Source organism: Heloderma suspectum, chromosome 4 (assembly GCF_057233095.1).
Source record: "Heloderma suspectum isolate Gila_16-S chromosome 4, 16-S_ref, whole genome shotgun sequence".
NCBI lineage: Eukaryota > Metazoa > Chordata > Lepidosauria > Squamata > Helodermatidae > Heloderma > Heloderma suspectum.
Genome location: NC_139461.1, coordinates 136,343,459 through 136,357,770, shown reverse-complemented (window position 1 = coordinate 136,357,770; position 14,312 = coordinate 136,343,459). Strand labels below are relative to the sequence as shown.

Sequence of the window (14,312 nt, the reverse complement as noted above, 5' to 3'; positions counted from 1 at the left end):
TTATTGCACACTCATGACTGGTCACTCATGAAATTTTGTGGGTCCTTTACATGACATTGTCAACCTCCAGGATGCCTTGCACACATTTTCCCCTTTAGAGTGCATTCAAAAAGATTGGAGATAAACTAGTAATAACAGTTAAAGGTGCCATATTGGAAGTGTGTGTTGCTGGCTTAGCACCATGAACTTGCAGAGGAAGGACTTTCCTTGATTCAAACTACATGTCTCTCAAGCACTGATTGGAGGGAGAAGAGAGTAAAATGCCTCCATGCAACAAAGGGAGACAGACCTGATTCTTCACCAAGCTCAGAATCAACATCCTCTGTTGATTCAGAGCACCCCATTAAGTTCAGTGGGGCTTACTCCCAAGTAAGTGTGCCGAGGGTTGCAGACTTACAGCATGATCTTATGTCTACTCAGACTTAAATCCCATTGACGTCAATGGGGCTTGCTCCCAAGTAAATGTGCCTAGGACTGCGAAGAAACAGTACAGCACAAGTTAAGCGATGAAAGCAAGACTCCACCTTGCCCACTCGCTCCTTTGCACACATGCCAGGGAGGGAGGGAGGGAGGTGCTTTCTCTATGTAAACCATGTGTCTGCTGTGTAAAGAAGCCCAACCTAATCCCACAAAAAAAAAAAAAAAAAAGCAGAAAGCCCCGGAAAGGATGCTTTTTCTTGCTTAATGTAGACATCCATAGCGTGTAACAGTTAATCTGGGCTGAACCAGGATCTGGAAAGGAGGCAGAGAGCTGAGTTTGCTCTCTGCAGGAAATCCTAGACATCTGATAGGAGCAGTGTTCTACTGTGAACCCTCAACTTATGCTCAGCCTGTATATATGTGTAAATAAACTTTATATCACAGAAATATCATAAGTCTCCAGTGACCTCCTAAGGAAACTGAATTGTGGATAAATCCTGGAACTCCCTTGAAACATCTCACTGCTCAGAGGTGGGGTGTATGCATGTAACAATACCATCTACGTAGTTTTTCTCCCCTTTTAAGTAACAAATGGAATGAACCGGATGATCTTTATTGCTTTTAGAATAACCAACTTAGGAACAGCTTGTTGAATTCAGAGGTTTCTATGGAGCCTCACATCTCATATTGGTTTGCTCTGATATATAGAACAAAATAACAATGTCTTCATTTTAAAAATGCAGAATAACATCACATCATTTTTTCACATTTAATATAAGCATAAATTAAATCTCAGCTTCCTTCTATCCAATATTCAGAGGGAACACTAAAGGTAATCAAATAAAGGCTCTGATGATGAAAGAGGGTGACAATTGCTCATTAACCTTAAATCAACAGCTCACAGAGAAATTCCAGTCACCAAGTGGAATGAATACAACATTATATAGCATAGCAAAGGCTTGACAGTTATAGCAAATCTTGTTTGGTTACATTTCACAATGAATTTTACAATAAAAAAGAGGGGCAATTCCTGCCATCAGAAAATCTGAGATGATAGCCATATGACTATACTGATGGAAGCAGAGAGAAATTTCAAATAATTCTGGTGTCCTTCTTTCAGCAGGCAATCCAGGGAGACTTGGAAATGTCACTTATAAAGCTCTTAAGTGACAAGTACCTATGACAGCTGACACATAAGCTTAGAAGACAGAGACTAGTCAACATATAAGGAAAGAATAAATTGTGTTTACTGTAAAGTGGCTCTCAAATTGTCTCTCTTTTAGGAATCCTTTCTGCTGAGAACTGTCACATAAAATTCTTAGGCATCTTCTAAAGTTGATTTCCAAACTGTGTTCCAGAGAACCCTTGGAAGTTCCTCAGAAGCTGATCAAAAGTTCTTTACTTAGAAAGCTGGTAATAGCAAACAGACTTTCCTAAAAGACAGCTTCTCCAGCACTGCTGTTCTTCCATGCAATGTGCAGCCACAAAGGGAGGGCTTGGGCAACTTTTGGGGTGCGGTCTTAGTTCATGCAGTGTGACAGGGCGGCCAGCAGGTCTGTCCAGTGTCCTATATTAATTGAGTGTGAGCTTTAGAATACACCCTGGAACCTTCTACAATGCACAGGAGTTCCACAGCAGACACATCAGTGTGGGAAGGCATCCACCATGGAAGGAGGTTTGAAAAACACTGTTCTAGATAAATAAGCAAATTCTTCTAGAGATGGGTATTTTTCCCACACATGTTTAACAAATAGGGGGAATTATTAGTAGGAGAGCTACATACAGTTACGTTGGGGACTAGAACAGGCGAAGCGACAGGGTTAAAGGAGGTCCCTAGAGATGAATCCCATGGCATCCTGATCTAGCTATCCAGGAAAATCCTGTTGAAGAAAAAAGCCAAGCCCCTTTCCAAGAAAACTACATGCTTACGGCCCTTATCCTGCAAGGGAATGGTTGCAGGGAGAACAACACATCCGTGTACACCCTCACCCACTGGAGCTGGAAGTTCAGCTGAAGGGAAGGAAGCAGGTTGTTTTTCCCCCTGCAGCCTCAGACCTAACAGGGATGAGGGATATTATGTCTGGAGAACATGGCTCCTCAGCCAAACTACACACACACACACACACACACACACACAGATGGGGGGGGGGATCTCTAAACCACAAGATGAAATGCTACCTTGTTGTGCTTTAAAGAAATGTGCAAGTAACCCTTAGACACACTTCCTCCCAGCCCAAATTTCTCCCCCAATGACTCTTTACACTGTAGAGGAAAAAAGCCTTCTTGTAGTTTAAACACTTCAGGGGAATTTCAATGTGCATCCAAACAAGCATCCCTATCTCCAGAATGCTTGTAGTAGGAGAAATGTGCCTGAAAACAGTACACATTTTCATGTGGACTTAAAAAAAAATCATGAACTGATGCGGAAATAGGATGAAATTAATTTAAGGTTAGAAAAAAGAGAAACTAAGCAACACTGAAATTAACCGATTCATCCATCCCTACTTCTGACAAGCTGAGGCAGACAGAACTTTATTTAACTGAACAGAAGCTATGCAGCGTTGCCATTAGGGTCACAAGATACAGAAGAGGGCAAGGCTCTTTAAAGAGCCCTCTTTATAAGGCTACGTAAAAGAGGAAATTTCTTCATATGCAGTTTTTCTTAGGTGTTCTCAGTGGTTGAGCAAAATGCTTTCTCTTCCCAAGTTCAGTCCCTAGTATCTCCAGTTAAAAGGCTTTCAAGCAGCAGCACTACCAGGAATGGGGGCTCCTCGGCCTGAACCCTTGAGGAGCTGCTAATCAGTTGTAGACAATGCTGGGCTAAATGGATAGTGGCCTGACTTATAATTTACGCAGATATAGACAGACAGGGTGTGTGTGGGGGGGGAGAGAAAGAGACATATATATTTTGTCATACATAAATACACACATACACGGCGTGACAAATTGTAACTGTTCAGGAGCCCTGCCCTGCTTTGCATTAGTTGCTCTAGATGCCATTTGAATGAATCTCAGGTTCATTCACTGCTGTAAACCACAACAGAAAGTAACTGAAAAGAAATTAAGGACTCTGGCACTCATTTGCCTTGCCACACAATTCCCTTGTGTATGGGGAAACTGAAAAAACAATAACAAATTCAAGAAGATTTAGAAACAACAGACAACCAAAATGCTTTCAACCACTGCATTAGGTTTTACCTGAGTGTCCTTTAATGATACATGGAACTTGTAGTTCTTCAGAATCCATGAGTGCCTGCGTAAATGTTTCAAGGCTATATGAATGGCAGGTAACACTCCTGCCATTAGGTTACCATGCTCCGTAAAAAGATTGACAGGTATAAGTCCAAGAACAGATATGAAAGTGTGAGGCTGAGCAGTAGGTCATTCCTCAGAACATCTGATCATTAGCAGCATGCAAACTATCAAAGTGCCCATCCTCCATTTCCATGTAAACATCTTTCTTAGACTTTCTCTCTGACTTCCTTCCTCCCTTTGGAGCTTTCATCTCTAGAGCAAACAGGCCTCAGCTTGTCTGTCAGTCTGACATTTTGAAGTTGATACTTCCTTGGGCTGCTGTGTCCCTCTAAGAACAGAGCTAATTGTTATTAAAGGATAAACTGCTCTCCAAGGCTGGATTTTCCAATTTGGACAGTAATCCTGCTCACAGCAGTGCTGCTGTGAATCAGTTCCTCACAAGAATAATTCTTGAAGCAAACTGTTCTGCCAAATCTAATTTTAAGTATTTGTCATTTTGGACATTTTGCTAGCAGAAATCATCACTTGTAGTTGACAAATTTATAAACAAATTAAATAATTCTTCAGAATACAGATCTGTCTGTTCATTGAAATGTTGATATATTAAAATATCATTTTCAGCACTTCTGCACACCGGCAGGCATGTAATGCTCTGTGTGTGCGTGTGTGTGACCTACTGATTTATGCACATGAAGCTGCTGTTAATACTTCCCCAGTTCCACTGGGAAAACCTCAGCACCAGCCAAATACTGCAGTCTCAGGTCTTAATCCTCCCTTTTGCTACTGCCAGAAACATGGTACCTCAACTATGCAGCTTATAAAATGGATCAGGCTTCAGAATTGCTAATGGGGGAATCTTACATTGTATATGATCGCCATTCACTTTGGCTTATTCCCCCCACCCCACCCTGCGCCCCATTTACAAAGAAGTGTAAGGAACACTTATAAAAAAACCTTGATTGGTGTCACAAAATCAAGCTACTGAACATGAGAAAGTCTGAGATCTATAGTTGCTTATATGACTATAACCCTTCTGCACAGCCATTATGAAACACTCCCTGGGTTCATGACTACATACTATTTTTCCCATCGGGATACCGGCCTCAACAGAGGTTTTAAAGTTGCCTGGGAAACTCTACATTCACCACATATAGGCTTCAAACTGCCTGATTTTACAAACTCAGTTATCTTTTCTTAGTACCCAATATTTAGGATGTCTCGTTAAATCTCTCACTTTTTTAAAAAATATGAAGGCTGAAAAATCCTATACACATTTAACTGGGAGCAAGACCCATTGAACTCAGTGGGGATTACTGCCAAGTAGACACATATACAATTGCCATGTTAATAACTGAGGCCTGATTTAGAAGTGACAATGGACATGCAAAATAAAGTTCCATGCAGTTCATGTCACACATGCAGCATTAATATGTGTGGGATCCATAGCCCAGGTGCACTTTGTACTGGCTTACTAATGCAGCACATGGAGGGACCAAAAACCTGATTTAAACATGATGCCAGCCACATGGAACCCAACTTGGGTAAGGGTTTTGTCTGAGTATTGTTACATACCCAGCATCACTTATACATTGGACAGTGATGTCGGGTGAAAGATTTTCTGCAGAAAAAAATTCCCTGCTATATTTTTCCATAAAACATATTCTACTCTTAATGGAATGGGAAAAAATTAATAGGAAACGTTCCATGGAGTTCCTCCAGCCAGTGCTTCAGACAGGAATGGGGCTTCACTGCTTTCCCAGGGCTTTCCCCAGTTTCCATAATGCAGCAAAGCTGGGCCGTGACCAAAGCACCAGTTGGAGGAACGCTTCTCCAGCCAGCGCCTCAGACCCCATACTTGCCCCTACTTTGGTCCCCCAGTTGAGCCTATAGGGATACTCATTTGGATGCATCCCACAGTCCTTAAACTACAAGAAGGCTTTCCTCATCTGCAGTTTAAAGGGTAATTGGGGGAGAAATTGGGGCTTGGGGAAAGTGTGTCTAAGGGTGAACTTCCATAGCTCTCATCACCAGCAGCCATTCGAGCAGGCAGTACTGAGGGAGATGAGAGGAGAAGTGTGCCCATTCCACCAGCCCTGCTGAAAGTTTACTTAATTTTTTCCTCTTCCCATCCCTTTTTCCTTGTGTGCTGTGTCTTATTTCACTGATTGTATGTACGTCATTCCAGCCTTTTTGGCTGAAGAGGAGGATAAAAATAAATAAATAAATTTTTTAAAGCACAGTAAGGGAGCATTCCCATCTTGTGGTTTAGAGATTCCTCCATGCGCGCGTGTGTATATAATTTGATGTGCTCATTCTCAAAACGGAACTCCCTTGTTCCCTTTAGGCCTGAGACTGCAAGGAAGAAAGCAAGTGACTTGCTTCCCTTAAACTGAACTTCCAAGTTACTCCAGTAAGCGAGGGCTTGCACTGATGTGCTGTAAACTACAGCAACTGTTTGCAAGCAGCATAAAGGAAGTGCCCATGCAGATATTTTTAAAAACCACTGAGTTATCACAAGTACCCCAAATACCCAGCAACAGGTGACACAACTTCCAGACAGGCATGAAGCAAAACAGTATTAAAGGTAAAGGTAAAGGTGTCCCCAACCAGTCGTGTCCGACTCTAGGGTGCGGTGCTCATCCCCGTTTCTAAGCTGAAGAGCCAGCGCTGTCCGAAGATGCTTCCATGGTCATGTGGCCGGCATGACTGAACACCGAGGTGCATGGAACGCTGTTACCTTTCCCGCCGAGGCGGTACCAATTTATCTACTTGCAATTTCTTGCTTTCGAACTGCTAGGTTGGCAGAAGCTGGGACTGAAGACGGGAGCTCACTCCGTCACGCAGCACTCGGGTCTCGAACTGCTGACCTGCCGACTTTCCAGTCTGCAGTTCAGTGTCTTAACCACTAGGAGTAAACCCCACTGAATTCAGTTGGTCTTACTTCTGAATAGGCATGCACTCCCCAAAATGCACGAACGTATGTGTGTAAGAAAAACTAACACTCATCTATGTGAGACTATGTCCCTAACACTAAATCTGTAACTGTTTTATAACTGTGCCACAAACCAGACACAAGGCCAAATCTTTAATTTACTTTTTTCTTCAAATGGTGTACAGAATTTTCATAAGCCCCTGATCATGCTTTGCAGAAAAATTAAAGTAACTGCAATAGATTAAGGAAGAAATTTAATAAACCAGCCTTGTTATTTTTAACACTCTTTTCCCTGCCACTGATTAATAGAAATAGAATTATTTGTGAGCACAATATACAACAACTTTGCTTATCAGATGAAGAATACTGAATTCTCCTTCCTATGTGCTGCTAGGAAGGAATGTTTGGTGGAGAGCAGCAAACATCAAGGGGTTGAGCATTTCCAACTGCCTCACCCCACCCACCACCTTGGAGTCTAATAAAGCCTGCTGCCTGAAAACCAGTGCTGGAAGGGGTGCTTGGTGGAGGGAGGCTGAGTAATGTCAAAACTTTGTGGGCATGAAGAAGGGCTGGTGATCTTTACCTTCCCAGGTGAGTGATGGGGAAGGAACTATGAGAGGAAATGCTGGTGAGATCTGGGAGGAAAGCTGCCATAAGTGAGAGGTGTGGTTATTAATCTGTGCTTGTTGCCTAACTGTAAAGGGCACTCATGTGGAATGGAGAGTTATTTATATATTTTAATAATATATATTATTAAGTATTGTGCTTTGTTCTCTCTCCTGTTTAGTGAGCAGTTGTTGGATTAGTTTAGTTTATTTGTACTGTTTTATTGTAAGTATTGGTATTTCTGCTAAGCATTTATCTGCCAACATTATGGTTATATGTAATTGTTTCTATTACATTTTTGAGCATTGTTATTTATTGCTGTTTGATACCTTGTAAACTATATTTACTGTTCATTAGTTATGTTGCTTCGGGCACAATTTTGTGGGAAAGTAGCATACTAATAAATAAATAGATGATGGTTATACTAAATTTAAACTCTTCCATTAACTCATTATTTCTTTAATTCATTTGGCCCACACCATCTTAGCTTAGGATGGATACCATTTTTTTAACCCTGGCCCTCTTTAGTCCTGTATAAACACCACTGCATAAATGCTCTACAATAAAACAACGTATTAAGCCAATTTAATTATTAGATCTAATCAAATGAAGTACAGCCACTTCAGAGTCAAATACTGCACTGGAAATGTTAGCATGTCACAAATTATTTTAAAGTGAATTTATTTCACATTAGATATTGCTTGCAAAAGATTAAAAAGACCCTGGTTGCACTCCTGCACATATTTAGGCTGTTTACATTCCCATGAAGTAATTGAGAGTTAAGCAATCTGTTTAGGACTACAGCCCTTGAGTTCAACTGCCAGTAAAAACATTACTGCATTAGAGAATATTATTTCCCTCCTTCAGAGGGCAGAAAAGGAAGCTAGTATGTCCTTTTCTTCTTTTATCTCTCCCCACGCCAACTGTCTGTGTGCACTTTCCTAGAAGGGAGCTGATGTAGCTTCCACTTCTCCTGAGCAACGCAAGCTGTCACTAGCATCACTAGCCACTCCTTGCCCTATTTGCTTCCATCAATTGAACTGGTACTGAGAAGAGTACTATAGTGCAGTATTTTGCTGCTGAAGTTACTGCAGGAGTAATATAATGCTCTACGAAAAGGTATGTGTGAACGCTGCATTACTATCAAAGTCCTATATTCAAAACTTAACTTATGGTTCCCTAATGTATTATATAGTAACTATCTCATAATGTCCTAATATCATTGCACTTTTGGACCTGATGACTCATAAACCAAGTATTGATCCTTGTGACTGCCAGCCATACAGTCTAATAATTAGACTAGTGTTATCAAAGCTATGGACTGTAATCCAAAATTTGTTAGGCCACCAGAGGATCTTGTTAGGGGTTCAGGAAGCAAAGCTTTTATTTCCAGGGGGGATGGGAAGAGTTCTAGTTCTGACAACTGAAGAAGAAAACTGATAACCACTTTCATTTTGCCTGTTTACCTTCGTATCATCCTCTAATCCCTCCTTTCATTCTCTAGATGTAACCAAATACCTAAGAAATGGACAACAATTTCCCCTTTAAGATACTTCCAGCTATTGAAACCATACTGGTCACAGAAGTCCTCATTAATCTTCTGTTCAACAGCAAACTATTATATACCTAACAATTTCTAAAGTGAAGTCAGCTAAAGGCTCTCAGTTATACCCAATGTTAATCCTGACATTGGATTGGTCTATTAAGAGTAGACCCATGAGTAAACCCATTGAAATGAATAGGGCTTAGGTACACTAACGTTGGATACAACCACCTGTATATCTTCCAATAACACTAAAAGACATTAACAATATTTTGCCAACCTGGGTTTTTATACTGCAGGAACGATGCTAGGGACTCCATTTTACATGTACAGGCCTGGGAAACTTAGCATCATGGCCAGCTCACTTAAGATTCTCTCTTTTGATAACTGTTTCATATTTCCTATAAGGCTTTTATTTCTGCATAGAACAGTAGGCTTCAACTGTTTCAGACTTAGGACCCACTTTTAACCATAGCTTGCAACACAGGATCCACAGTTTTACCATCTCTCTCACTCCCCCTCGAGAGACATCTGTCTCTCTCCCGTCTAGGGACATCATTCAGATTTTGAGTGTCAAGATAAGAAATTCTGGGGGGAAAAAACCAATGAAGTATAAAGTCCTGCTGCTGGATGTATTCAGGGTTAAATTACAAAAGACTGTGTTTTATGAGCAATTCTTGTGTCTATATGTTTATTTAATAACTATATCAATATTTTCATCTCAGGTCAAGCAGCCATCCTGTCCTGTTTTAAAAAACATAAATGTACTGGTGCCCTTCATATAGTGCACAGGCTCATTTAATTGTTTATACTAGTTACTCAGCGTGCAGAAATAGTGACTTAGTCAGAAGCATGAAGGGTGGCAATGCCTTCCTGCTACGTACACTATCTTTGCCTTAAAAAAAAATGTTTAACCAAAAGAAGAAAACAGAGAAGGTACAGCTCACTTGAGGCATAATGGTGTCACTGTTTTGGGTCACAGCCTACTACCTGAAGACCAATGGTAGAAGATTGTGTGTACGCCACAAAAATGCCACCCATCGTAGCTTCCCCACATATATACATAGTAAAATTGGTATGTGTGTGTTCACCACACATGACAGTGTACTTACAAGCTATATGGTTCACTACATCATAATTAGATTCTTATAGGAAATTAGTCACATGAGAGGTGGGTTTAAAAAGGCACAGATAGCGACACACTCTTTACAAACTCAAGCCCTGTTTAATGCCGAGATCACACACTTCCTTCTTTTTCTGAACATCCATGTAACCTTACTTGTACATTTTTCCTATTGAGCACATCAGTTTAACATCAGCAAATGAGTGAAATATATGTTAACAAGCATGAGGGTACTCAGAAGATCAAAGTCTTTCTTGGTTTACATTATTACTTCCCTGGAATACGAAGGAGCTACAGTGTAAATGTTTAAAGAATTATTACTCAACCTACATATTCTGAACCAGATAAGGAGATCCGCACACAGAAGCATCTTTCATACATGAATTTTCTTATCTGGATTGGGAACTGTGGGTGAATATTGGATATGTATCAAGATGCAGCTGTCATTCATTTTTATGCACTTCATTGCTTTCAGTTATATGTACAATAAGAGGCACACCCCATCCACAGTCTGGTGCAACTAGCCTCATACAACTACACACAACTGGAATAGAGAAACAGAAACAAGTATTTTCTTTAACATACAAGCATAACAGAAAGATTATACACTTAAGCTTCTCAAGGACTGCAAGTATCCTAGACTAATCTCAAATCATCATTCTGTGAGGCCTGATTCACACATGCATGAACATCACTATTTCTCTACCCTTGATTAATGCATACTGAACGGATGACAGGATGTGTGAACTTACTCTGTTACAAAGCATTATATGTGAGGTGACGCTGATGAGATATGAAAGTTCTGTCTGTGGTCTATCTGTAATGGTCCATTCATGCATGCACAATGTTACTTGGTGGTGCAGTTATCAAGTAATGCATGTCCTACTGTCACTTTGACAAAACTCCTAGTTTCACAAATTCCCTAAATGACCTCATGTAGTCTTATGAATCTAACCTAATGTAAATATAAGTCCTGTTTATTTGAATTTCTGTTTATCATTAATATTTTGAATGTCTCAAATCTTTTCACTTAAATTAGGATTTTCTGTATCTGACACATGAAGAGAAAAACATTGCATGTTTGCCTACCTCCTTTTTATCATTACAATTTCATTCCCTAGTCATCCGTTCTAATAATTCTTAATGAAGGTGATAATTGATCTGTATTTTGTATTGTACAAAAGATGCTTTTATTAAGCAGCTCATAATTTATCAATATTAATTTTTCTATGGATAAGTAATTACAATCTTAGCTTAACCACAGCTGAACTCTTGATCAACAGTTATAAAAATTCCACAAAATGTACTGTTCCATGCATTCCTTTCTAAGCAGAAATGGAAAATGCACTGTGCTGAACTGTGAATAACAGCTTTAAATAAAACCAGTAATTTCAAAACCAAAAGGGGCCAAATACAGTGAACTATATGACCCATAGCATATTTGTCCATTGCACATTTGCAAGTATTTCTACTAAATGAATGGGGAAAGCCTATATTGTTATTTTATACAGTGTCACTTAAGACAAATTTTGGATGAGAAAAGTTAACACTTTGCTTTTCAGTAGGCATTCCTTACAGCACGGTTATCTATCTTGGCAATATTACATAAGAAAATGCTGCCACCTTCAGGAAAGGTCCAACATTGGATCAGCATTTATTTGCTGCAAACACTTTGCCTGAATTGTGACCAAACATCAAGCACAAAACAATAAGCCTCCAATGTGTCCACCCCAATAATATCACTTCATTTGATTAATACCACAGTAAAACTGAACAGCATAAGGAGTTTTCTACTAGTAGTTCTGCAATGGTCCAAAGCCCTTGGCCTTCTCACACCCTCCTCAAGTGTGCAGTTGTGTTACCCAGCATTTACAGGAAGAATTATGCATGGCGGACATAGGACGACGAGACAACCAGGGGGAAACTGCAAAATTAACTCTTTCGGGGCATGCACTGACTGGATTTCACAAATAGGTGCTTAAGCCAGCCAAATACTCATCTACGTTTCTTCTCAGCCCTCTTTCTCTTCTCAACTAGCCTGTGCATTGTGTCCCATTGTATAAATGTGCACCTGCCAACGAGCTAGTAAGAACTGAGACGGAAGAGGAGAGAGTGCCAGGAGGAACAGGAGAGGATGCTCCGTGTCCACTGATCGTAGCACTGGCGGCTGGTCCTGCTCCTGGAAGAGGCGAGTGCCAGGATCCTCTCTTCGCCTCCTCCCCTACCACTGGGCACACACCTCTCAGAGAGGAAGGAAGGGCAAACCACCCCACCTGTTCCCTCTCTTTCCGCCTTGCCTTCCTCTCCCCTGCTACGCGCTAGAAATCCGACTAGCCCCTGGTTCGCCCTTCAGGAGTTCACAGAAAGCATCAAGTGGCGCTCTAAGTACGCAAACGCTGCAGCTCAGCTATGCGGGTGGCCAAGCGCCTGCTCCGAGCTCGCCAACCACAAATCCTTGACGTGCATCTGTTGCTTAAATAACGGGCGGCGCTTTCCCAGCACAGCTAGAGCTGCAGGTTTAGCCCAGGCTGCTGGGCCGGGAGCCGCTGAAACGAGCTGCAAACGCTAAGCAGCAGACGGTCTTTTCCGTGGTACAGGGGAAGCAAGGCCAGTGAGCGTGTCAATGGGGGAGGGGGTGCCTGAACAAGATCCAGAGTGCTCCGTTTAAAATAGTTAGAATCCCTTCCAAATGCCTTTTCCGCCTCGCATCATTTCCATCCAAGGCCAACCTCTGCTGCTGCAGATTGGCATTAAAAGGCGCTGGGGAGGCACACAACCCGGAGTGACTCTTGTCTTCAGCATGCCTTTCTCCTTTCGACTCGCATCGTTTCTATCCAAGGCCAATCACTGCTGCTTGCAGGTCGGCATCAAATAAATAAATAAGCGAGCAAATAAATACGCCTGTGTCAAGGAACGCAAACACGAACTGGAGTGACTCCATTTAAACGGACGGACGGACGGCCCACCCCCCTCGTCATCTTTCATCCTGTCCTCTCAGGCCAAACTGCTGGCGGCAGGTTGGCATCCAAGACAGGTCCCACCCTGGCCCCATCCCTCAGGCTCAATGACAACTGCTGGAAGGTGCCCGGCGCTGGCCGCGCAGTGAGCCGCCTCCTGCCTCACTCACCTCGGTGTCGTAGTAGCGCAGGTCCAGGGAGTAGGGATTGAGCAAGGACTCGTTGAGGATCTGCTCCATGGCCAGCTGCATGGCAGGCAGGACGCCCCGGCCGATCTTGCCCTTCTCCACCGAGTCGCTGAGCGGCATCAAGCCCATGATGGCGATCGGGGTGGTGGCGGCGGCGGCGTTGGGGGCCAACCCCGCCAGCCCCCGAGAGCTGCTCCGCGCCCAAGCCAAGGCGGTCAGCAGCGGCAGCAGAAGCAAGGCAGAGGTGGTGGCCGCGCTCGGCCGCCGGGGCAAGGCAAGCATCCTGCGGGGGAGGTCAGGGGGGCAATAGCACGAGGCGCCCGCTGCCCTCTGCCAGGCAAAGGTACCGGCAGAGAGGAAGGGGCGCGCACGCTGCGGCCCCCCCGACTCTAATCCTCCTGGCAATGGCGCCTGTTCCTTCCTCGGGGCGGCCAAATGTAACCACTACCAGAAGCAGCAGCAGCAGCGACGGAGCTGCTGCCGCCGCCCCCCTTCCCACCCACCCCCAGTCCAAAAACAACGAGGGCGCCTCCTCAGCCCCTCACTCAGCCACAGCAAGGCTGGGCGAGGGCGCTCTGTCTTCCCGGTGTAGGTTTCGGAGACGACGCGTAAAAGCAAGGAGGGCTGAGGTGAAGATGGGGGGGGGGGATGTCTTGGCTCTTCCACAAGGCTGGGGACGCTAGTGCCGCATTCCCCCGGAGCCCTCCCGCCGCCGCGGTTCTTGCCGCCGCCGCCGCCGCCGCCGCTGCAAACAGACACCACGCCACGCCACGCCACACGGCGCGCACCGAGTGGCGCGCACAACCGGCCAAACCGGGAGAAAGAGGCAGCGGCGGCGGCTCCTGAATGCAGCAGGCGGGAGTCCCCTCGTGTGCCCGCCCCGATCGCTGCCACCCTGCGGTTCCTGCTATTTGGCTTTCCTTGCTTGCTTGCTTGCTTGCTTGCTTCCCGAGAGAGGGCTTGTTTGCTGCTGCCGCAGCTTGAAATTGTCCTTCTACCCGCCGCCGCCGAGGAGACGACACACACAAACGCGAGACGCAAGAGATGCAGGGTTTGGGCACGTCCAAGAGCCCATTGGAAGGCGGTGGGGGTGGGGGCGAGTGAGAGAGAGAGAAGGCCGCTGGGGAAGGCGGGAAGGAATGCTTGGCGGGGAGCGGGCGGCGGGGCCCCCGCGGCTGTTCCCTTTCCTCGAGGCGTTTGTGCGCGGAGGTGCCCTCTCCCTGTGTCCTTTCGCAAACGCACGGATTTATTTACTTATTTATTGTAAAGTTAAAGGGTTGACCGGGCA

General features: G+C 43.8%; 1 protein-coding gene across 1 annotated transcript in view; it reads right to left on the bottom strand.

The window, feature by feature from the left end:
- GABBR2 (gamma-aminobutyric acid type B receptor subunit 2) overlaps positions 1 to 14,027 on the bottom strand; it is a 447,064-nt gene extending 433,037 nt beyond the window's left edge. The window contains exon 1 of the mRNA XM_084850624.1: positions 13,007 to 14,027. Coding sequence (XP_084706750.1) covers positions 13,007 to 13,306 — 300 coding nt within the window. The 5' untranslated portion in view covers positions 13,307 to 14,027. The remainder of the gene's footprint in view (positions 1 to 13,006) is intronic.
- Between the last annotated feature and the right edge of the window lie 285 nt (positions 14,028 to 14,312).